The following is a 23779-nucleotide window of genomic DNA, read 5'->3' as shown; positions in this document are numbered from 1 at the left end:
ACAGGTGCTCGCAGGGGATGCGGGGACCACAGGCAGCGGCTTAACCTGCTGTGCCACGGCGCCAGCCCCAGGGTCTCCTCTTAATTTAAAAAAGGCGTCAGAGTGGACACCGTGGACGAATCTCCGGTAGAAAAGGCTGCGCTAGGCGGCTCAGTGCACACACAGACGGAGCTGTGAACAGAAGATTAAAGGGCGGTGGAGGAGCCGGGGGCGCGGGGGCGCAGCGCGGCTGGCTAGGGACTGGAAGGATCCTCTCCAAACGAACGAGTGCACGGAAGCCCGGACCCCCGAGACGGGAGAGACGGAGCCCAGCTCCGGGTGGCCAGACCGTGGCGAGGAAAAACCCGGTGTACAGAGCACCGATACCATCTGTCCAGCGGGGCAATGGCGCTGAAGGGAAGCCAAACGCCTCAATCATCTGCAAGGCCCGGGGAGTGACTGATCCAGCAGGGCGGAGGTCGCTCAGGGCTCCAGGAGGCTCCGCAGACAGCGGGCAGGGCTCCCCCGGGCAGGTGCACGTCCAGCGCCCGCGACCCAGCGGCTCGCACGTGCAGCGAGCGCCGCCTACTGGCCGCTCGGCTCTCGGCTGCTCGGCCCCGCCCCCAGAGGTGGACGGCGCATGCTCTCTGCGTTCTCCCCGCCCCCTCCTCCAGGCTTCTCGCGACATCCGCCCAGCGGCGGCCCGAGTCTCGCGGTAAAAGCGGATTGTCTCGCGGGACGCGCCTGGCCCACGGGCTCTCGGGCGGCCCTGGCCGGGGAAGAGGAGTTGCATGTGTCGCTTCAGCGGGCGGTAGCGGCGGGAGCGGAGGCGGCGGGGCCTGTGCGACCGCCCGGGTAACGACCCCTCGCGTCTCCCCGGCGTCCCAGGAGCTCGTGGAGAGCGTGGGCGGAGCCGCGGCGCTGCCCGCAGGCGGGGGGCCGGGCCGGGGGCGTCTCCGCACCCCCGCCCTCGGGGCCCCTCTGCCGACCCCGGGGTCGCCCCGTCGCCCCGGGCCGGGTCGCCCTCGTCGCCCCGGTGCCCCTAGTGCGGCCCCCTGTGCCCCCCGCATCCTCGGGCCACCCCGCCCCCTGCCATGCCCTCGCCTCCGCGCCCCGCCCTGGCCGTTGGGCCGCCCCCCGCCCTGTTCGGGGCGCCGCCGGGGGCCTCTGGGTGCCTTCCCGCCTTCCCCTCCCGGCCCCGTCGCCGGCCCTGCCCCGGCTCTGGCTGGCGGCCCCCGGTCCTTGCTGTCCACTTGCTCGCGTGATGCGGGTGCCCGACGCTGCGGGTTCCCCAAGCTCCTGGAGTTGGAGTGGGCGGAGGGGAGGGCGGCCCTGGGCGCTGCTCCGTGGGGTCTTGGGCAGAAGGGTGAAGGTGTGCCCCTCGCTTCGCTCGCAGGGTTGTGAAATGGCTTCTGACGTTTCCGAATCCGGCGGTGCTGACTGCAAAGGAGACCCTCGGAACAGTGCCAAGCTAGATGCGGGCTACCCACTCCGCGTGCTCTACTGTGGAGGCAAGTGTGGTGTTGGCTTTTGCCATTTTTTTCCCCAAATGCTTTGTAACAGTTAAACATTGGATCCTACTGAGCCTTTTCTACGTCTGATTTTTGTATTTTAATTGTCTTCTTATTTGAAAGGCACACAGAGAGAGGTTTTCCGTGCGCTGGTTCACTCCCAGATCCAGGTTTCTCATGTGGGCGGCAGGGACCAAGAGCTTGAGCCATCACCCGCCGCCTCCCATGGCCTTAGCAGAAGCTGAATCGGAAGTGGAGGCTAGAACCTGGCGCTCCAGGATGGGGTGTGGGCGCCCACCTTCCCCCTCCGCTTGTGGTCTTTTCCTGTTACTTGGTGAACCCCTGCTCGGGGCAGGGCCCTGCAGAGGAGGAGGCGTGGGTTAGCGGATTTTCCCAGCCTGTGTGACCTGGGTCTTGTTCCAGGCCTGCAGAGGGGTCCAGACGCGTGGGTCATTCCCTCATTCCGAGATTGGACTCTCGTCTCGCTGTTGAAGGGGCTCCAGGGAAGACACGGCGTCTTCAGAAGAGGAGATGGGGAAGAGTGTCCCAGTGGAAGGGACGGTGAAGAGGCGTGTGGCCTGTCGGGGGAGACGGGCAGCTTTGAGTAGCACGGTGTGTAGTGTGTGCATTGTCAGTTAAGGAGTGCGAGATGAGGTTGGAGTGAGGGATTTAAGGGCAGCTTGGGAAGGTCTTCGTGGCTTGAGTAATACATGTCAAAGTGTTTTCCCTTCGAGGATCTCATGGTCTTTGTTGTTGTTGTTTAAGATTTGCTTATTTATTTATTTGAAAGGAAGAGCAACAGAGAGATCTTCCCCCTGCCGGTTTACCCTGCAGATGTCCACAATGGCCAGGTCTGGGCCAGACCAAAATCGAGAGCCAGAAACTCCAGCCAGGTCTCCCCCTTGTGTGGCAGGGGTCAAGTGCTTGACCTTCCACTGTCTTCTGAGGCCCATTAGCAGGACGCTGGACCGGAAGAGGAGCAGCCGGGACTTGAACTGGCGTGCTGAGATGGGTTGCCAGTGTTGAAAGCAGTGGTTAGTCTGCTGTGCCACAATGCCCATCCCTCCTCTTTTTTTTTTTTTTTTTAGGGATTGATTTATTTGAAAGGCAGAGGTGCGGGGTGGGGGTGGGGGTGGGGGGAGAGAGAGAGAAATCTTACATATGCTCGTTCACTCCCCAAGTGGCTGCAATGGCTGGTCCTGGTCCAGGCCAAAGCCAGGAGCCTGGAACTCTCTTTGGGTCTCCCACATAGGTGGCAAGGGCTCAGACACTCGGGCACTCAGGCCATCTTCCACTGCTTTCCCAGGCACAATAGCAGTGAGCTGGATCGGAAGCTGAGCAGCCAGGACTTGCACTGTCACTCATGGAATGCCATTGTCACAGGTGGCAGCTTATCCTGTTGTGACACGGTGCCAGCCTCAAAGTTCGTATTTTTTTGCACCAACTAAACTTATTTTTAATTCTTTTTGTGAACTTTTTGTTTTCAAGATGATTGATTGATTTGAAAGGCAGAATGACGGAGATTGTCCACTGGTTGGTTTATTTCCCAAATGGCTGCAACAGCCAGGGCTGGGCCAGGCAGAACCAGGAACCAGGAGCTCCATCCTGCTCCCCCGTGGGCACCTACCGCTGCCTATCAGGTGCTTTAGTAGGGAGTGCAGTGGAGGATGGCCCAAGTCCTTGGGCCCTGCACCCCATGGGAGACCAGGATAAGTACCTGGCTCCTGCCATCGGATCAGCGTGCTGCGCCGGCCGCAGCGCGCTACCGCGGCGGCCATTGGAGGGTGAACCAACGGCAAAAGGAAGACCTTTCTCTCTCTCTCTCTCTCACTGTCCACTCTGCCTGTCAAAAATTAAAAAAAAAAAAAAAAAGAAACCTGGATTGGAAGCAAAGCAGCTGGCACTCAGACCAGCGTTCAGACATGGGATGCTGCATTGCCGGCGGCGGCCCACCCTGCCGCACCACAGCGCCGGCCCCTTCGTGAACTTTTTGAAGTTGTGTAAGCGAGGATGTCAGGAAAGGGAGGGATCTCTGTTAAAAGGTAGTAGAATGTTTTCAAGGAAGGGGAGCTTGACTTAATCTGCAGACCGGGGTAGGGACGATGGGGTCGTTTCTGGGGAGACTTCCGACACAGGAATATGTGAGTTTAAATCCTGACCTGGTGGTGGCCAGTCTCATCCACGAAATGGGGAGAGCAGTGGGGCCTGCCTCAGCTGGGAAGTGCATTAGGGTGCCTTGGGCAGAAAATAGCAATGATGAGGGAAGACTAGTGAGGAGGGAGAACCCACGAACTGGAAGGCCAGTGCAGAAATGTAGGTTTGAGGTGAGTGAGTGCTTTGGTTAGCGTGGGAGCCGTGTAAGAGGAAATGAAGGGGTTAATCACAGAAAAGACAGAAGGGAGAAGGATTCAGTGGTGGAGCCCATGTTTAAAAAAATACATATTTATTTATTTGAAAGAGTTACAGAGAGGCAGAGAGAGAGAGGTCTTCCATCTGCTGGGTCACCCCTCAAATGGCCGCAGTGGGTGTAGCTGGGCCCGTCCGAAGCCAGGAGCCAGGAGCTTGGAGCTTCTTCTGGGTCTCCCACATGGGCACAGAGGCCCAAGGAGTTGGGCCATCTGCTTTCCCAGGCCATAGCAGAAAGCTGGATAGGAAGTGGAGCAGCCGGGTCTTGAACTGGCGCCCATATTGGATGCTGGCACTGCAGGTGGTGGCTTTTCCCGCTACGCCGCAGCGCCAGCCCCTGGATTCTATATTTGTAAAGTGGAAGAGTTGAAAGCAGGAGGAGCACCACTACAGGTGAGGACGTTGGGAAGGATTAGATTTGGAGATGGACAGTGGGCTCATTTTCCAGTTACGTGGATTTGCGTCTCTGCAAATGGAAGAATACAAATAGGTTATAGATGGGGAGTAAATATCTGGGTTCTTAGCCACAGAGGTGGTAGTTTGAGAATACGTGAGCGTTTCTCAGTCAAGGAGAGAGAAGGGCCGGAAAGACCCCTGGGTGTGCTTGGAGTGAGGTGAGCTGGGTGGGTTCTGTTGCTGGGTGGAGGAGTTGCTTAGTTGATGAGAAGTTAGGAAGCTTGGTGGGAATGTCTGCCTCTGGTCCCCCCCCCCCACCCCCAGTAATTATGAGGTAAAATTATGAGGGTGCAGGAAATGCCAAGATGCCCAGAATAGACTCCTATTAGGTATCTGTATGATGGCTGCTATGGAAGAACTTTCTCTTTAAAGATCTGTTGTATTTATTTGAAAGAGTAGTGGAGAAAGAGAGTGGCAGAGGCACTTGGGCCGTGCTCCGCTGCTCCCCAGTGCACCAGGCAGCTCAGTGGGAAGCCGGGCAGCGGGACTCTGGCATCAGAGGTGACCGCCACGGCACGGCCCAGGAGACAGCATTTCCACTGACAGCTGCTGTGGGTGAAGGATGAGACCTTCCTGTGCCCTCAGGTCAGTGCACGAGGACTGGGAAACGGAAGTGGTTGAGAGGCCACGTCTGTCTGGTGAGCACTGTCCGGTACCGCGCAGGCTTCCACTTGGTGTTAGGTTTACTTGAACAACCAGTAATGGAGATGGGTTTAGACTTGCCTTTTATTTTCCCTCTCACATTACCATTTTCTAAAAATGGTGGCCTTCATTAACTAGCTTGTTAAGAAAATATGATGGCCTTGTTACTGGGATCCACACCACAGAGTCAGCAGTTTGCAGCGTCAGGTTTTCTGAGTCCCTTTGATGCAGGCGGTCCTGGGCTAAGTTGTGTGGTGGCGTACGCGGCGGTGAGACCTGCCCTACGCTTCCTGTCAGTGCAGCTTGCATGGGGTGGGTACTGGCGAGGGCTGGAAGGAAGACGCAGGTAAGGGGCTGGTGTTGTGGCGTAGCGGGTAAAGCTGCCATCTGTGAAGCCGGCACCCCATATGGGTGCTGGTTCAAGTCCTGGCTGCTCCTCTGCTGATCCAGTTCCCCGCTAATGGCCTGAGAAAGCAGCAGAAGATGGCCCAAGTGCTTGGGCTCCTGCACCCACGTGGGAAAGGCTCCTGGCTCCTGGCTTTGGTCTGGCCCAATCCTGGTAATTGTGGCCATTTGGGGAGTAAACCAATGAATGGAAGATTCCTCTCCCTCCACCCTCATAACTCTGCCTTTCATATAAATAAAATAAGTCTTTAAAAAAGAAAAGATGCAGGCGAGATGGACAGCAGGGAGATGGGCAGTAAAGGCCTGGGGTGATTGGCTTCTGTGCCAGCGCAGAAAGGTAGTGGTTTCTGCCAGCTGTAGGGAGTCCGGCACTGCTTCACAGGCGTGGCTTGAACAGGGCTCCAGAGGGCAGTAGCGTTCAGGCAAGCATTGAAGGGCACAAGGACTCGTGCTCAGACTAAGGAAGTAAGTAGGAAAGTAACCAGGAACGTGGGTGCAGCTGGGTTGCAATACGGGCGTCCTGAAGTAGAGGAGCAGGAACTGTACGGCCGTGTGGTTTGGGACCAGGTTAGCGGGGTTTCGTTTGTCGGTGGTGCTAAGTCATTGGGGGTGTTAACAGAGAAGTGAGGTGGGGTGAATCTGGCAGCAGGGGAGAAGTTGAGGAAGGCAAGCTTACTGGCCAGGCCATAGGAAGACTTCAGACGACATTAGTGAAGCTTTAAGAGTGCTGCAATTAGGAGGCGTAGGTTGAGAAAGAGAGTCTGGTGGATAAACAGGATAAAGCAGGGAATTAGATTTATCGAAGACTAGGGAGAAGGGAAAAATACATTTTATTAAAACTATTGATAAAGCAATTTGTGAAAGCATTTAGTATTCTTGGAGTGCTTCAAGAAGAGGGAAACCCTCAAACAGAAAACCTAACTGATGAAAGAGAGAAACAGAAGAGAAAGTGGCATATTCCTTGTCAATTCTACCTCCTCCTCTCCTTTCCCTCTTTAAAAAAAAAATAAAAGCAAATTAAAGACCCACTCCGCTCTCAGCGAGAGGCTGCGTCGCATCGAGAGCAGCTTGGGCTCATTCGGCAAACGTCTCCTAAGCATGTGCACTCTGCCCGGCACTGGGCTCGCTCTACAGGAGTGGGTGAGGCCTGATTGTCAGCCTCACCCCGAAGTCAGACATGTTAACATGTGAGCTGCAGTGTTCCACGTGTGTGGGATGCAGAACCAGCTGACTCTACCTGGGAGAACGGGAAAAAGTGAAACTTTCTGAGTGGATTTTATGTTTTTGTATATTATTTCATTTTTATAACATATAATACTCTTCTGATTTTATTAAAGATAGGTTTCTGAATCATATGAGAGGTGGGGCCAGGATTAAAATCCGAGACAACAGCCATTACAGCATGAGGTGTCAGGAACCCGCCCGCACAGGGTCTGGAAGCATGGCTGTCCCTCGGAGGGACAGTGTGGATGGAAGTTGCTGTGGCTGGAGCGCAGGTGGCAGCAGTTTGTGTGTAGGAGTAGGAAAGGATGTTTGGGAAGTTGTTAGTCTGGGAGTGATGGGACCAGATATGTCTTTTAGGATGACAGCTGTTTGGAAGAAAGGAGGTTCCTGAAATGGGTGAGACTGGCACAGACATCAGGTCGGAGCCCCTGGGCTATGAGACGATTTACACTAGGGCTGTGGAACCAGGGTGAGACACGTGTTTGAGGACACGTAAAAAGGACGTAAATGCGCATGGAGGGTGAACTGAAGATGGATTTGAGATTGGCAGATTTCCAGAGTGTGCTCTCGGGCCCCCAAGGGCCTCTAGTAGCTGAAGTAGTGATTTCACTGAAGGGACTGGGTGTCCTGTCTCTTGTTGTCTCCCATTTCCTCTTCCCTGTTCCCAAAATGCATTTAGAGTGGTGGTTGACCTTGTTTTCTCTGTCTTCTCATTCCATTCTGGCTTGAATTCCATTACAGGGATTCCAGGTGATTGACTTGGTGAAGGCTGGGTGTACTGTCTGTGCCAGGCACACGGTGCTGCACACAGGGGGAACAAAGCTTCAGGGAACTTTCACATGATCCTGGATGAATGTGGAGTTACAGCTGATCAATGCCAGGAAGATAAGGGCGTGATCATCCAGCAGAGTACGGTTGTGGATTTGCCCTAGTCCTGGGTGTCAGGGTGCCGATCCGGGCAAGTGATGATTACGTCAGATCTCTAGGATGGGTAGGTTTTTGTTTTGTTTTGTTTTGTTTTAAGACATATTTTACTTTTTTTTGAAAGGCACAGTGACAGAAAGGGAGAGACAGAGATCTTCGATCTGCTGGTCCTTCCCTAAATGACTGGGACTGGACCAGGCTGGAGCCAGGAGCCCAGAATTCCATCCAGGTCTTTCACCTGGGTGCCAGAGGCACAGGTACTTGGGCCATCATCTGCTGCTTTCCCAGTACATTTCCCAGGCAGGGCATTGGATCGGAAGTGGAGTAATTGGGACTCCAATTGGCTGGCTGATGTGGAATGCCAGCATCATGAAGGCTTAACCTGCTGTGCCACAGTGCTGGTCCCTGATGGGTTTTTAAGCCAGGTGAAGTGGGAGGAGTGGGCAGTGGGAAGGAGCACATGTAGGGTCCCTGTGGCCAGAGGGAGTGTATTTAGCTGAAAGACGGAAGGAAAGCAAGTTGGCTAGGCAGTGGCTGACAGCAAGAGGAGTGGTAGAATGAAGGTGGAGATTGTAGGAGCCAGGCTAAAGACTTTTCTTTTTTCTTTAAAGATTGATTGATTTGATAGAGTGATAGAGTGAGAGAGCTCTAAAAAAAAGAGATCGAGCTTCCATCTACTGGTTCACTTCCCAGATGGCCACAGTGGCCAGCATTGGGCAGACTGAAGCCAGGAGCCAAGAGCTTCTGAGTCTCCCAGGTGGGCAGCAGGGGCCCAAGCAGTCGGTCCATCTTCCGCTGTTTTTCCCAGGCCATCATCAGAGAGCTGACTTGGAAGTTGAGCAGCCAGCACACGAATCAGTGCCCACATGGAATGCTGGCATTACAGGTGGCAGCGTTACCTGCTACACCACACACTGGCACTGGAGTTTTGCCTAGGCCAGCAGACTTCTGTAGGCCATGTTGACTTATTTTGGTCTTTAGTCACCCTGAGAGCCTGCAGGCTTCTAATGTGCAGGTCGGCAGTCAGATTTGCATTTTGGAAAGTTCATCATATGAACAGTGTGTTTGGTAGGAGACCCGTGTAGAAATTTTGGCAGTGCTCCAGAGAGACACTTGGGTAGAGAAAATGAGGCTGGGGATGGGAGAGGGAATTAAAAAATGGATCCATTGGCCGGCGCCATGGCTTAACAGGCTAATCCTCCGCCTTGTGGCGCCGGCACACCAGGTTCTAGTCCTGGTCAGGGCGCCGGATTCTGTCCCAGTTGCCCCTCTTCCAGGCCAGCTCTCTGCTATGGCCCGGGAAGGCAGTGGAGGATGGCCCAAGTGCTTGGGCCCTGCACCCGCATGGGAAACCAGGAGAAGCACCTGGCTCCTGGCTTCGGATCAGCATGATGCGCCGGCCGCAGTGGCCATTGGATGGTGAACCAACGGAAAAGGAAGACCTTTCTCTCTGTCTGTCTCTCTCTCTCTCACTATCCACTCTGCCTGTCAAAAAAAAAAGAAAAGAAAATGGATCCATTATCGGGTGGAGAAGGAAGGGTCAGAGGTGATATGCTCGGCTTCTGTTTTGTGTGACAGAGGGTGAGTCTGCAGGCTCGGTGGATAGATGATGACAGCATGTAGGGTGAGCTGGTTTCTCTGACACAGAAGGAGGAGCAAGAAGTGCTAAGGAGTGCTGGGGACAGCTGTGAAAAGAGAATGTCTCCAGATTGAGTAGATCCATGGCTCTAATCTGGAAGGGACTCAAGACTCCGTGCGTGGTAGCCAGTGGAGCATTACTGAAAAGTTCCTGGAGTATCTAAGAATCTATGCCTGGGCTGGTGCCATGGCTCACTTGGCTAATCCTCCGCCTGCGGCACCGGCACCCCGGGTTCTAGTCCCGGTTGGGGTGCCAGTTCTGTCCTGGTTGCTCCTCTTCCAGTCCAGCTCTCTGCTGTGGCCCGGGAAGGCAGTGGAGGATGGCCCAAGTGCTTGGGCCCTGTACCCGCATGGGAGACCAGGAGGAACTTCCTGACTTTGGATCAGCGCAGCATGCTGGCCATACTGGCCATTTGGGGGGTGAACCAACGGAAGGCAGACTTTTCTGTCTCTCTCTCACTGTCTAACTCTGCCTGTCAAAAAAAATAATAATAATAATCTATACCTGGTCAGGGAGGGTGACTGCAGTGGGCTTGGGCTAGAAGCAGGAGCGATGTGTGCCTGCTCATGTAGTTCATACTAGGAGGGAGGGAGGAGGTACGCCCTACTTTTTTTGAGACTGCATTTCAAAATTTTGCGGTGCCTGAGTTCAAATCCTGGCTCTGCTTCCCGTTCCTGCTCCCTCTGAATGCACACCTGGGAGGCAGCAGGTGACTCAAGGCCCTGGTCCCTGCCACCCGTGTCGAAGACCCAGGTTGATTTCCAGGCTCCTGACTTGGTCTGGCCCAGCCCTGCCTGTTGCAGGCACTTGAGAAGTCTCTCTCTTTGTGGCTCTGTCTTTCAAATAAAATGAAAATAAATAAATAAAAATCAGAAATAAAAATTATTAAAATGTTGGGGGAGAGTACCAGTGTTGTAGCATAGCAGGTAAAGCTGCCTGTGATGCTGGCATCCCATAGGCGCCGGGTTCATGTCCTGCCTGCTCCACTCGCTGTCCAGCTCTCTGCTAATGCCCTGGGAGAAGCAGCAGCAGAGGACCCAAGTGCTGGGGCCCCTGCCACCCATGTGGGAGACCCGGATGGAGTTTCAGGCTCCTCCCTTCGGACTGTCCCAGCCCTGGCCACTACAGCCATTTGGGAAGTGAACCAGTGGGTGAAAGATCTGTCTCCTCCCCTCTCTTTTAAACTCTGCTTTTCAAATAAATATTTTAGAAAGGAGGGAGAAACATGCATTAAATTGATAAAATATGACACTATAAAGATGCAAATGAATTGAAATTAGTGTAGGAATTTTTTAAGCATATATCTTGATATAAAATTTTAACAACTAAGCCGGTGCCGTGGCTTAACAGGCTAATCCTCCGCCTTGTGGCGCCGGCACACCGGGTTCTAGTCCCGGTCAGGGCACCGATCCTGTCCTGGTTGCCCCTCTTCCAGGCCAGCTCTCTGCTGTGGCCAGGGAGTGCAGTGGAGGATGGCCCAAGTTCTTGGGCCCTGCACCCCATAGGAGACCAGGAAAAGCACCTGGCTCCTGCCATCGGAACAGCGCGGTGCGCCGGCCGCAGCGCGCTACCGCGGCGGCCATTGGAGGGTGAACCAACGGCAAAAGGGAAGACCTTTCTCTCTGTCTCCCTCTACTGTCCACTCTGCCTGTCAAAAAAAAACCAAAAAAAAAAAAAAAAAGTCAAAAAAAAAATTTAACAACTATATTGATAATTGTATTTTCCACACTTTTTAATTGTGAAAATACTTAAATGTACAAAATAGTTTAAAGAACATATGGTGAACACCTGTATACTTCCACCAAAATTAACGAATACTGTACTTTTTTGGGGTGTATTTTGGGTTTACAGAGAAGTTGCAAGAATATGACAGGTTCCGCAGTAAGGGCGAGTGTTTTCACAGTGGTTCAGAAGCTCTCTGGAATACTATAGCCCATTTTGGAGTGCCTAGGTTCGCGTCCTGGCTCTGTTCACAATTTCTAGCATCCAGCTACTAGGCACCCCAGGAGACGGCAGGTGATTGCCAGAGTACTTGTGTTTCTGACACCCATGTGGGAAACCTGAATTGAATTCCTGCCTCCTGGCTTTGGCCTGGCCCCAAACTGGCTGTTTGCAGGCATTTAGGGAGTGAACCAGTAGATGAGAGCTCATTGTTTCTCTCTAATTAGGTAAGTAAATATATATTTGAAAATTAAGCAATTTTTGACAGAAAGGTTTTGTGGTTAATGAATCCTTAGTTTTCCTAGTACATCACGTCAGGAGATAATGATGTTGGGTATTCCAGTATTAGGAATGTTAACCTTGAAGGTGACTGCTAAGTTCTTCACTTTGAAAAGGTAGTTTCAGCCGGCACCACAGCTCACTAGGCTAATATTCCGCCTGCAGCGCCGGCACCCCAGGTTCTAGTCCCGGTTGGGGTGCCGGATTCTGTCCTGATTGCTCCTCTTCCTGTCCAGCTCTCTGCTGTGGCCCGGGAGTGCAGTGGAGGATGGCCTAGGTCCTTGGGCACTGCACCCGCATGGGAGACCAGGAGGAAGCACCTGGCTCCTGGCTTTGGATTGGCGCAGTGCACTGGCCACAACACACTGGCTGTAGCAGCCACTTGGGGAGTGAACCAACAGAAAAAGGAAGACCTTTCTCTGTGTCTCTCTCTTTCTCACTGTCTAACTCTGCCTGTCAAAAAAAAAAAAAAAAAAAAAAGAAAGAAAGAAAAGGTAGTTTCTCCTTTGCAAATAGTAAGCTGTCAGTGGAAGAAATTGAGGGGTTTTTTTTGTTTTTGTTTTTCCCCAAAGAAACCTTTTATTTAAGGAATACAGATTTCATAAGTACAACTTTAGGAATATAGTGATTCTTCCCACTGTACCCACCCTCGCACCCCACATCCTCCTCCCTCTCCCATTCTCGGTCCCATTCTCCATTAAGATTCATTTTCAGGCCGGTGCTGCAGCCCAATAGGCTAATCCTCTGCCTGCGGTGCTGGCACCCCGGATTCTAGTCCCGGTTGGGGTGCCAGGTTCTGTCCCGGTTGCTCCTCTTCCAGGCCAGCTCTCTGCTATGGCCTGGGGAGTGCAGTGGAGGATGGCCCAAGTCCTTGGGCCCTGCACCCCATGGGAGACCAGGAGAAGCACCTGGCTCCTGGCTTTGGATCAGCACAATGCGCCAGCTGCAGCGGCCATTGGAGGGTGAACCAACGGAAAAGGAAGACCTTTCTCTCTCTCTTTCTCTCTCTCTCACTGTCCACTCTGTCAAAAAAAAAAAAAAAAAAATTCCTTTTCAGCTAACTTTATACACAGAAGACCAACTCTATACTAAGTAATGATTTCAGCAATTTGTATGCACATGCGTATACACACACACCCACACACACAAACTGAGAAGTAGTTTTACGGTCAATGCTCATAATACAACTCATTGAGGACAGAGGTCCTGCATGGGAAGTAAGTGCACAGTGACTCCTGTCTTTAATTTAACAATTAACACTCTTACATATGACATCAGTGATCACCTGAGGCTTTTGACATGAGCTATGGAAACCTCTTGAATGTACAGTCTCCATTAGTATTTAGACAAGGCCATAAGCAAAATGGAAGTTCTCTCCTCCCTTTAGAGAAAAATACATCTTTGTTTGATATCTACCTCTTTCCACTGGAGTCTCACTCACAGATCCTTCATGTAGGTCATTTCTTGCCACTGTGTCTTGGCTTTCTGTGCCTGAGATGCTCTCATGGGCTTTTCAGCCAGACCAGAATGCCTTAAGGGCTGATTCTGAGGTCAGAGTGCTATTTAAGGTGATTGTCATTCTATGAGTCTGCTGTGTGGACTGCTTCCCACGTTGGAACATTCTCTTCTTTTTAATTCTATTATTGCCAGACACTTGATCTTATTTATAAGATCCCTTTAACACTTAATCCTATCCATATGATCACTTTAACACTTAGATGGCATTTTGGATTTGGTGTCCCATGGCAAGTTTTTAAACTGTACCCTTAGAAGTAAGTCTGTAGGAATGTATACAGAACTGTACAGTTTTACAGTTACAACTTCCTCTTCCCTCTCTTATTTCTACTCTTATTTTCTACTGAGATCAACTTCAATTGTCTTTATACACATATGATTAACTATGTCAAATAAAGAGTTCAACAAATAGTATGAAGAAGGAAAAACTGTTCCTCGACAGTTGAGACAAGGGGCTGTTCAAGTCATTGCTTCTCAAAGTGTCAATTTCACTTCTACAGAATATCTTTTAGGTGCTGTATTAGTTATCACCAATTACCTATTAGTTATCATTAGTTTTTTTTTTTTTAATTTATTCATTTATTTGAAAGAGTTACACAGAGAGAAAGAGGCAGAGAGAGAGAGTTCTTCCATCTGTTGGTTCACTCCGCAATTGGCCACAACGGCTGGAGCTGCACCGATCCAAAGCCAGGAGTCAGGAGCTTCTTCCAGGTCTCCCACGCAGGTGCAGGGACCCAAGGGCTTGGGCCATCTTCTGCTTTCCCAGGCCATAGCAGAGAGTTGGATCGAAGTGGAGCAGCCAGGTTTCGAACTGGTGCCCATATGGGATGCCGGCACTGCAGGTTGCAGCTTTACCCGCTATGCCACAGCGCTGGCCCCTATTATTAGTTTTAAAGGGTTTACAGTAAACTTGGAGGAATTGTCCATTTTTATTCATTACATTAGAATTTTGCTAAACCTAATATTATTTGAAATAGGATCTACAATTGTATAGATTTAATGTAATGGTATTTAACCCATAATTTTATAGTTATATCTTGGAAATGTGTTAGAACAGCTGTGCCTGGTATTTGAACTTGAACTGTCAGGAGTATAGAGCTCTGGCTAACCAGGAGAGCTTTGGTGGACGAACACTAGACAGCACCACACAAGGCTGAATTCCAGTTTTCTTCTGCCCCAGGCCACCTTTGTCGCTGTTTTCAGGTGTCATCTACAGACTAGTGGTGGTGGTTGTGCTGGTCGGCTGTTCACCACTGTGAGGTACCTGACAGGAAGGAGATTCATTTTGGCACGTGGTTTGGGGGTTCAGTCTTGAAATTAGGTGGCCCCATTGATCTGCAGCTGTTAAGGGTGATGGGTGGTGGAACGTGTACAGAGGAAGGATCACTTGGTGAACCAGGAAGCAGAGCACGGTGCACACTCGAGTCTGCGTGTTCTCTCCTTATGAATCCGCCATGATGCAGTCATAGGCGCTCCATGCTGCCACCCCAGTGCAGTCCAGTTACTTCCCAAGGCCTGTCTCCACACACCGTAGTTAAACCTGAGCCCTGTCAGTACAGTGGGTCTGTGACTTCAGGACTTGAACACCTGCGTGGGTTTGGAAGCCCAGTCCTGTTCCCCTGATAGCAGTGGTGGTCGTGGGTGAGAGGAAGGCAGATGTAGCACCTCTGCCTCGTTCGCACAACTGACTTCCTGTGTGTCGTTCAGTTTAGTGGTTAAGAGCATGAGCTTCAGGGCCGGCGCCGGGGCTCACTTGGTTAATCCTCCGCCTGCGGCACTGGCATCCCATATGGGCACCGGGTTCTAGTCCCGGTTGCCGCTCTTCCAGTCCAGCTCTCTGCTGTGGCCCGGGAGTGCAATGGAGGATGGCCCAAGTGCTTGGGCCCTGCACCCGCATGGGAGACCAGGAGGAAGCACCTGGCTCTTGGCTTTGGATTGGCGCAGTGCCGCCATAGCGGCCATTTGGGGAGTGAACCAACGGAAGGAAGACCTTTAAAAAAAAAAGAAAAAGAACATGAGCTTCAGAAACAGACCAAGGTTCAGATCCTGTTACCCAGCTGCAAGTGGGGTGCTTACTGAGCTTCATTTTCCTCCTCTGTAACACAGATAGGGTAATTCCTGCCTTGTGTAGTTGTGACAAGTAAATATAATTTGTAGATGTAAAGAGTACCTGATAATAAATGCACAATCTATGGTAATCACTGTTGATGATGATGGTGTCACACCCCCTCTCCCTCAGAAGTCTCAAGATGGGAGCTGGCATTGTGGCACAGTGAGTTAAACACTGTGACACTGGCATCCCAGAAGTGCCAGGTTGAGGCCTGGCTGCTCTGCTGGTGATCTAGCTTTAGGCAGTGAAGGGTGGCCCAAGTGCTTGGGCCCCTGCACCCATGTGGAGACCTGCATAGAGTTTCTGCCTCTCGTCTTCAGCCTGGTGGCCATTTTGGGGGGTGGACCAGCAGGTGCAGGATCTCTCATTTTTTTGTCTCTGTCACTTTGCTTTTCAAATAAACAATCTAAAAGAAAGAGATCTTAAGCTATTGGGCAAAGTGAACTACTCATTATTAGCCGTAACAAATGAAAACAGGTGGGGCCAGTGTTGTGGCATAGAGGGTAAAGCTACTGCATGTGATGCTGTATCCCTTATGGGTGCTGGTTCGTGTCCTGGCTGCTTCCCTGCTAATGGCCTAGGAAAAGCAGTGGAGGATGGCCCAAGTGCTTGGGCCGCTGATAAGACCCAGAGGAAACTCCTGGCTCCTGGCTTCTGTCTGGCCCAGCACTGGCTGATAAGACCATCTGGGGAGTGAACCAGCCGATGGACGATCTCTGTCTCTCCCTCTCTCTCTGTGACTCTGGCTTTCAAATAAATAAACAAAACAAAATAAGCAGTCGGCCCAGTAGTGGGATTATAAGTAGGTGGGGAAGCTCCCTGAGTTCCTGCAGTCCGTAGCTGATGCAGGCCCTGCAGTGACAGAGTTGAACCAAAGTCCCTGCCAGCTTTGCAGCGAGGTCTTGCTCACATGAAAGAGGAGGAAAAGGAAAGTGTGCTGCAGAGAGATGGCGGCAGTGTGCTGACGTCTGTGAGTGTGCGCAGAGAGATGGCGGCAGTGTGCTGACATCTGTGAGTGTGCAGAGAGATGGCGGCCGTGTGCTGACGTCTGTGAGTGTGCACAGAGAGATGGCGGCCGTGTGCTGACGTCTGTGAGTGTGCACAGAGAGATGGCGGCCGTGTGCTGACGTCTGTGAGTGTGCACAGAGAGATGGCGGCCGTGTGCTGACGTCTGTGAGTGTGCAGAGAGATGGCCGTGTGCTGACGTCTGTGAGTGTGCGCAGAGAGATGGCCGTGTGCTGACGTCTGTGAGTGTGCGCAGAGATGGTGGCCATGTGCTGACGTCTGTGAGTGTGTGCAGAGAGATGGCGGCCGTGTGCTGACGTCTGTGAGTGTGCGCAGAGAGATGGCGGCCGTGTGCTGACGTCTGTGAGTGTGCACAGAGAGATGGTAGTGTGCTGACGTCTGTGAGTGTGCGCAGAGAGATGGCGGCAGTGTGCTGACATCTGTGAGTGTGCAGAGAGAGATGGTAGTGTGCTGACGTCTGTGTCTCCGAATGGAAAGCGGTGGCTGTGTCAGGAAAGGAATGGAGAGAGAGAACTGGCTCCACTGGACTTAGTTGTGTGAAGAATTGTTTCCATGTTAGCTTAGTTTCAGACCTGCTGAAAAAGTTATGGTGTGGCCATGGTAGGTGCACGATAGTATAGTTTGATGTTCCATCAACTGCCAGAGACAAAGAAGAAATCAAGATGGTGTCATCTCAAGCAACCATGTACCTCTTACCTCAAACCTTGAAGAGCAGCGTTTGCATAGTGGTACAGAAAAATGACCAGAAAAATCAGGAATGAAGTGTTTGTTAACTAGAAAAGGAACGGCGAGCCCGTTGGTGTGTCTGACGTTTCCATCTTCTTCTCTCCTCCCCAGTGTGTTCATTACCAACAGAGGTAAGTGATTTTGTTCTCGTTTTTTAACCTATGCATTTGAAGTCACTCTTGATTTTAAAGCTAGATTAAGAGCTTTTGAAGTATTTTCTATTATTAGATTTAGAGTTTCAACTTTCTATAATTTTAGAATATGTTTATGGTCTTAAAATTTCATTCCTTTGGACTTTGAGTTCCACATGTACATCTTTTTCATTTGGCTGCACATTGTGGATTTTTGTATGAAACTTGTGAATAGGCAGCTAAGAAGACAAGAGTGACCTTAAAGCCAGAGTTCAGATGTCCAGGCAGAGGAAAGAGATAGCAGTATAAATTACATGTAAGACTTGGGAAGTCAGTCTTACGTACCTACAGCGAGAACGAGATGTTTCTGTTTTTAATTTTTGCTGGTTTTCTTGTGTCTGATGGAGAAGCCAGTTGCTCAGTGAAGAGGTGCCTAACCCTTCCTACCTTGTACTTACCTTGGGGATTTCCTGGTTGGATACAGACTGCCTGTACGTAAGGAGGCAGGTGGCTGTGGTTGGTTTTATCGTTCTTTATATAGCAAGTATAAAAAATGATTTTTAATTAAATATGTTGGTTGCAAATGCCCTGTTGTGACTGACTTTGTTCTTTGTCCCTCCCAGTACTGTGAATATATGCCTGATGTTGCTAAATGCAGACAGTGGTTAGAGAAGAATTTTCCAAATGAATTTGCAAAACTTACTGTAGGTATGGACATTTTCTTTCTCCTGAAACTTGTGTGCCTGAAGCAAATGCATCGATGGCATGATTTACAGATTTGAAAGTCCTCCTTCGGTAGGGTGTTAGAGAATGACAGTAATTATAAAACTAAGTTCTCTCTCAGACCAGATAGGGCTAAGACTCAGCTTTCTATAGGAAGTAAATGGCTTAGGGACACGTGTGTGTTCCCCTTTGCTGTGCGCACACTGTACGCCACACACTCAGGTTCTGAGGATAGAGCAGTCACAGAGCCCCTCCCGCTCTCAGGGGAGGTACTTCCTAGAGGAGGCCACAGATGAGCAAAGCAGTGTGCAGGGAGTGCTACAGGAACAAAGAGAAGATTTATTGGGAGGGAATTTGAAATTTTAGGTAATGGCTGGTAAAAATTTTGGTGGAAAGATGGTATTTGGTTAAAGACCTGTGGAAATGAGGGGGTAAGTCTTCGTATCTGTGGGAAGAACATTCTAGGCAGCAAACACAGACAGTGCAAAGGCCTTGAGGCAGAATCTTACTCTGGTGCGATCAGGAAGCAGCAGAGACTCTGTGTCTGGAGCTAATATATGGAGTCAGGCAGTGGAGGACCGAAAAAAATTTTCTTCTTGGGGGCTGACACCGTGGCACACTAGGTTAATCCTCCGCCTGTGGCACCGGCATCCCATATGGGCGCCGGTTCTAGTCCTGGTTGCTCTTCTTCCAGTCCAGCTCTCTGCTGTGGCCCGGGAAAGCAATGGAGGATTGCCCAGGTGTTTGGGTCCCTGCACCTACAGGGGAGACTGGGAGGAGGTACCTGGCTCCTGGCTTTGGATCGGCGTAGCTCTGGCCATTGTGGCCATTTGAGGAGTGAACCAGTGGAAGGAAGACCTTTCTCTCTCTGTCTCTCTCTCTCTCTCACTGTCTGTAACTCTGCCTGTCAAATAAAAAAAAAATTCTTTTTTTCAAGGCAGAGAAATAGATCTTCTACCTTCTGGTTCACTTCCCAAATGACCAGGGCTGGGCCAACCCAAAGCCTGAAGCCCAGGAATTCCATACTGGGCTTGCATGCTTGGATCATCCTCTGCTGCCTTCCCAGGCACATGAGTAGGGAGCTGGATTGGAAGCAGAGAGGAGCCAGAACTCAAACTGGCGCTCTCATACGGGGTGCTGGTCTCAAGTGATGGCTACACCTGCTGTACCACAGAGTAGGCCCCAAGGACCACATCTTGTGAGGAGGACCTTGTAGGTCAAGTCTTAACTTTGACTTTGAGTGAGCTGAGGCACTCCTAGAGGGATTTGAGCAGAGAAAGATAACTTCTGGCTCGTGTTCCAACAGCGTCACTTTGCTGTGTTGAGAATGGACTGAGGGGAGCCGGTTCTGTGGCACAGCAGGGAAGCCACTGCCTGTGATGCTGGCATCCCACGTGGGCACTGGTTCAAGTTTCGCATGGTTAGGGTGGGCATTGTGGTATAGCAGGCTAACCCCGTCTCATGCTGGAATGCCTGGGCCCAACTCAGGCCTCCGTCTCTGATCCAGCTTTCTACTGATGCACACCCTGGGAGGCAGCAGGTGATGATGGCTCAGGCATTTGGGTCCCTGCGACCCATGTGGGGACCTGGATGGAGCTCCTGGCTCCTGGTTTGGCCTGGCCCGGTTGTGACTATGGCAGGTACTTGGAAGTGAACCGGAGGATGGAAGATCTCTGTCTCTTTTTCAAAATAAATGCACATTAAAACAAAACACAACTTTGTCCTCCAGATGGAATTCAGAAAAGGAAAGGTTAAGAAAGAAGTTTAGTAGTAGTGTTGTATGTGCCTCTCACTTGGTTTAAAAAATAATAATAAATAAAAACCTGATCCTCCATATCACAGACATTGTTTTCTCTCTGTTCGTCACTTACGGGTGACTTCAGAATGAGGTTTGAGTAGGGATCTGACAAAAATGATCATTTGCTGTGCAGTCTCCAGGCTCACTTGATGGTTGCAATGCCTTGTTTATATGTGAAATCGTGCTTTCTTTAATGTTAGTGTGAAATGATGTGGATGCTTTTAAATTTCATTTTCATTTTTTAAATTTCATTTTTCTAGAAAATTCACCCAAACAAGAAGCGGGAATCACTGAGGGTCAAGGAACAGCAGGGGAAGAAGAGGAGAAGAAAAAACAAAAGAGAGGTAAACCCTGAGTCCACGTTCTGGTTTGTACACCTTCCCTCTGGTGGGAGGTAGCAGTCATTAAAAGGGCTCCCAGAGTGAGTGACAGCTGCCTGTTCCTTAGTTCTGTGTGTATCATTCCGAGGGGTGAAAATCACTTCTCAGGATCGTTCCTGGATGTAGTAGGATTTGGGCTTTATGAGCACACTGTATGTAAGAAAACACGCTGATTTGCCCTGGACGTGTGTAAAAGCAAGCAGCTTGCTAAAATGCCTGCGTGTTGTGCATAAGTGGAGTGAGGACATTCCTGTCAGTGCTTCGGCTACTTCTGGGTGCTCAGTTGGAAACTTTGTTTTACAGCTGTGGTGTGTACTTGTCTCTCCTCCTCCTCCAGCTAGTTCTTCAGCCCCTGGGTCCTGGCCCTGCCTTTTCCCTCGTTGATTATTTTCCCCTGTGACTCAGATTAGCTTGCCGATATTTTCAGGACATCTTTAAAGAAACAAAGAAGAACTCTTACCCCAAGCCCTTTCTATCTTAACCTTGCTCTTCCTTCCTAGCGGGACTTCTCGAAGACTAGACTCGCGGTCACCCTTGCTGGTCACTCCTCGGCTGCCCCAGCCCAGGCTGTCCGGTGGGGTCCCCAGTGGCCCCGTGGTCGCTGGGGGAGAGGAGCACTGGTGTGCTCTGCTCCTGTGTCACGTCTCCCCTCTTCTCCCAGCACCGCTCCCCAGGATTCTGTCCCAGGCCCCCTGCATTCTCACTCTGCATGTTCTGGGTGATTGTCTCGTCCCGATGGACCTTCAGATCCTCACAGCTGCACTCTGGACCTGCTGTCTGCTCTGGAAGTGTGTGCCCCCAGACACCGCCAGTGTAGCACGTGCAGACCGAAGCTTGCAGGTCCCACTCAGCTTCTTCAGTTCCGTGTTTCGGGAGTGACCCCATGACTTACCTGGTCACGGGGCTGCAGCCTGAGCACCATCTTCGGTTCCCTCTCTTTCCCCCTTTAGCCCATTCTCCTCTCACTTACCTGGCCTCATTCCTCCCTTTGTCTTGTGCGTGGTGACGCTTACGTAGCCATTGCTTTGGTATAGATTTTGATGGGTGCAGGAGCCTTCTCGTGGGCCTTTCTGGTCAGGCCTTGTGTTCACAGATCCTGCACACTGTGGTGACCTTGATAAAGCCTCCAGCTGGTTATTTCGTTCCTGCACGGTCTTTCGGGCCTTCTCTTCCACAGTAGGAAGTCCAGTGCCAGAACTTGATGGACCAATCCCCGAATGCCTGGCGTCGGGATCTGCTCCGAGCCATCAGCACCCTTCACTCCGCTGTGGCCTCTGAATGCAGTGCCTTGTCCCTGTCCCCCTCGTTCTCGGGAGTGCCCTTTCTTCTCCAGCGCTTGTCTCCTCCTGGGTGCTTCCTGCTCTCCAGGTTCCGCCTTAGGGGTCGCCTTCTCTGGGACTTTTCCTGCACTCTGGAAGCAGATCCGTTGGCAGCTGGTACTCTGCGGGTCAGCGCGGTGCCGTGTTCTTGGATCCCGCTGTAGTGTGTGTCAGGTTGCCGACACTGTTTATCTTTTGTCTCCTGCTGCTAGACTCTGGGTCCCAGGAGGGCCTGGTCTCCGGTGTCCTCAGCCCAAGGGTGCAGGGTAGCTACCCACAGTGTTCATTCAGGGGTTCCATGCTTGTGAGGGTTTTTTTAATTTAATTTAATTTTTTTTTGTTATAAGAGAAAAGGAATGTGAACCTTCTGAAAATTAGAAATCAGCAGTTTAAACATTTAATATTGTTTATGATTTAAAAAATGATTAATGTTAAACTCTTTCTTATTAAATAAAGGTGGAAGAGGTCAAATAAAACAGAAGAAAAAGACAGTACCACAAAAGGTTACAATAGCCAAAATTCCCAGAGCAAAGAAGAAATATGTGACAAGAGTATGTGGTCTTGCAACTTTTGGTGAGTTCAGGCTTAAGAATGTTTAAAATGCGTGAACTGTGTTTCTCTCTCTTTGTCTGGCATTGTGAACACATCTCAGGTCTTTTTTGCTAAGAAGATACAAAATGAGATTTTGCATTTTAATGATAGTTTCAAAATCAGATTTTGGAGAAATTTAAAAATCTTATAGAGGGGACAGATAACTTTCCCATTTCTGAATTCCTGCTTGGGCACCTTGTCTGTGGATGAGGAGGGCTGGTGGGGTTCCCTGTGCCATCTCCCGGTGCTGTCCCTGTCCTCTGTGGGCCTGGTGGCAGATGGCTGTGTTTCTGTTTTGAAAGGAATTTAGACCAAAGAACTTCATTCCTACTTGGCAGTGTGTATGTAGTGCTAGGAATTACTGTGTTCCTGGGTTTGTTGTGGTCTTACTCTATGAGTCAGGAATAGTATACATGATACTGTTTTCATGTACTGAGTTTTTATTTCACTTTGAAAATTTAATTTGAGTTGTTAAGACCTGCTTCTGGAATTTGTAATTACTATTCTGGAAGGAATGTAGAACCCATTAACACCATCTGTTATGAATTTAAAATACTGATTTAATTTCAGAAGGACACAATATCTTTGCATAATTCCAATTATAGTCTTGCTCTTTCTTTTAAAAAAAAACAACAGAAATTGATCTTAAGGAAGCACAAAGATTTTTTGCGCAGAAATTCTCCTGTGGTGCCTCAGTAACAGGGGAGGACGAGATCATCATTCAGGGAGACTTCACAGATGACATCATTGACGTCATTCAGGAGAAGTGGCCGGAGGTGAGTGTGTGGGACATGTGCGTCTGTGGAATTAAGTTTTTACATCAGCTTGCTTCCATTGTTCTTGCTGGACACCACAGCTCACAAAACCTAATAATTTGTGTTTTATAGGTAGATGATGACAGTATCGAGGATCTTGGAGAAGTGAAGAAGTGATTCCGACACTTGTCTGTATTTGATGATCTGAACTGAGAATTGGATGGCCAAAGGGAGAGAGGCCTTTTAAAATCTATGTATTCATCCTGCAGTAAGACTGTAGACGACCTTCGTTCTCGGCATCTTCACTGTCCTGTACGAGGCTGCTTGTTTTTTTATTGCCAAAGTCTAATGAACAAGGGAGACCGTCATGCTTATGCAGGAAATAGAATTAGTCACAATAAAACACTTTGGTCGTTTGGTACTGACTTTTTCTCTTTAGCTTTTCATTTTTGGAGAAACACTGTCGACCTTGTGGGAAGCATCTCTGTTGATTATTTTACTTCACAGTAACATGTCTCCTGGCTTCCGTGGTGGGAGTTCTGAGGTGGCTGAGCCCTGGTAGACTTGCGGTTGATTGGCCTTCATTTTGCCATGGCAGTCTGCTTGGCGGACATGACAGCGTCCTCCTGGTAGGGACAGTTCACACCGATCTGGAGATACCATAAACTCTTTAAAAGCCTTAAGAGCGTGTGTGCTGTCTGACCCCCGTGCTAAAGTAGTGATCATCTTGCCTAACACTTAAGGATGAGAGGGTTCCTCACAGTGTTGCTCATAATACCAAAACATTGCAAGTGATAGCAGATGAACAGTTGGGACATGGTTATGTAGCAGAATATTACATATATGTTTAAGAATCCTATTCTCCAGGAATACTTGGATGTTTGATAATCTTGAATGGGGACAGACCCCAATCCACATTTCTCTTCCTTGTCATTGTCCTGGGCGGAAGGCCATACAGAAAGGCCGGAGTCCCTGCTCTCACTGTACGCTGTGTGAGGAAGGTCCTCCTAATTAAAAAGAGCATATGCCCGCCTCAGTGTGGTCTGAGAAACAGCCAGAGACGAGTCTTCTCGCAAGAGAAACCTTGGTAATTTTAAAAATGAATGCATTGGATGAATTTGAACTTAGAGTCAGGTGCTGCAGATTGGAGACTTGTGGTATTTTTAATTGCTGTAAACACCTTTAAGAAACTTAGAACCCATGAGCCCATTGTTATTACCATGCAAATAAAAATTTTGGATTTTTTTTAATAGTTTTAGAAAAAGATGTGTAATAAAGATGTAAGTTGTAAAATGAAAA

General features: G+C 50.1%; 1 protein-coding gene across 2 annotated transcripts; it reads left to right on the top strand.

The window, feature by feature from the left end:
* The first annotated feature begins 714 nt into the window (after positions 1-714).
* On the top strand, positions 715-23779 carry DENR (density regulated re-initiation and release factor). Of its 2 annotated transcripts, XM_062182609.1 has the most exons (8): positions 717-834; positions 1376-1490; positions 16895-16914; positions 17538-17622; positions 19696-19779; positions 21591-21707; positions 22362-22501; positions 22613-23779. In XM_062182609.1, exons 2-8 carry the CDS (start codon positions 1385-1387, stop codon positions 22655-22657), a joined length of 597 nt encoding a protein of 198 aa, XP_062038593.1. In that variant the 5' UTR covers positions 717-834; positions 1376-1384; the 3' UTR covers positions 22658-23779. The 2 variants fall into 2 exon arrangements, with proteins under 2 accessions (XP_062038594.1, XP_062038593.1); XM_062182610.1 differs by lacking the exons at positions 16895-16914; positions 17538-17622 and having other exon boundaries at positions 715-834.

This window comes from Lepus europaeus, chromosome 23, assembly GCF_033115175.1.
Source record: "Lepus europaeus isolate LE1 chromosome 23, mLepTim1.pri, whole genome shotgun sequence".
Lineage (NCBI taxonomy): Eukaryota > Metazoa > Chordata > Mammalia > Lagomorpha > Leporidae > Lepus > Lepus europaeus.
This window is presented reverse-complemented; position numbering and strand designations above follow the sequence as displayed.

Excerpts from the sequence above, each read along its gene's own strand:
- DENR (XM_062182609.1), top strand. The coding sequence starts at position 1,385 with ATGGCTTCTGACGTTTCCGAATCCGGCGGTGCTGACTGCAAAGGAGAC. Across the intron at positions 16,915-17,537 it reads TGTGTTCATTACCAACAGAG|TACTGTGAATATATGCCTGA; the intron begins GTAAGTGATTTT and ends TGTCCCTCCCAG. Across the intron at positions 21,708-22,361 it reads ATGTGGTCTTGCAACTTTTG|AAATTGATCTTAAGGAAGCA; the intron begins GTGAGTTCAGGC and ends AAAAAACAACAG.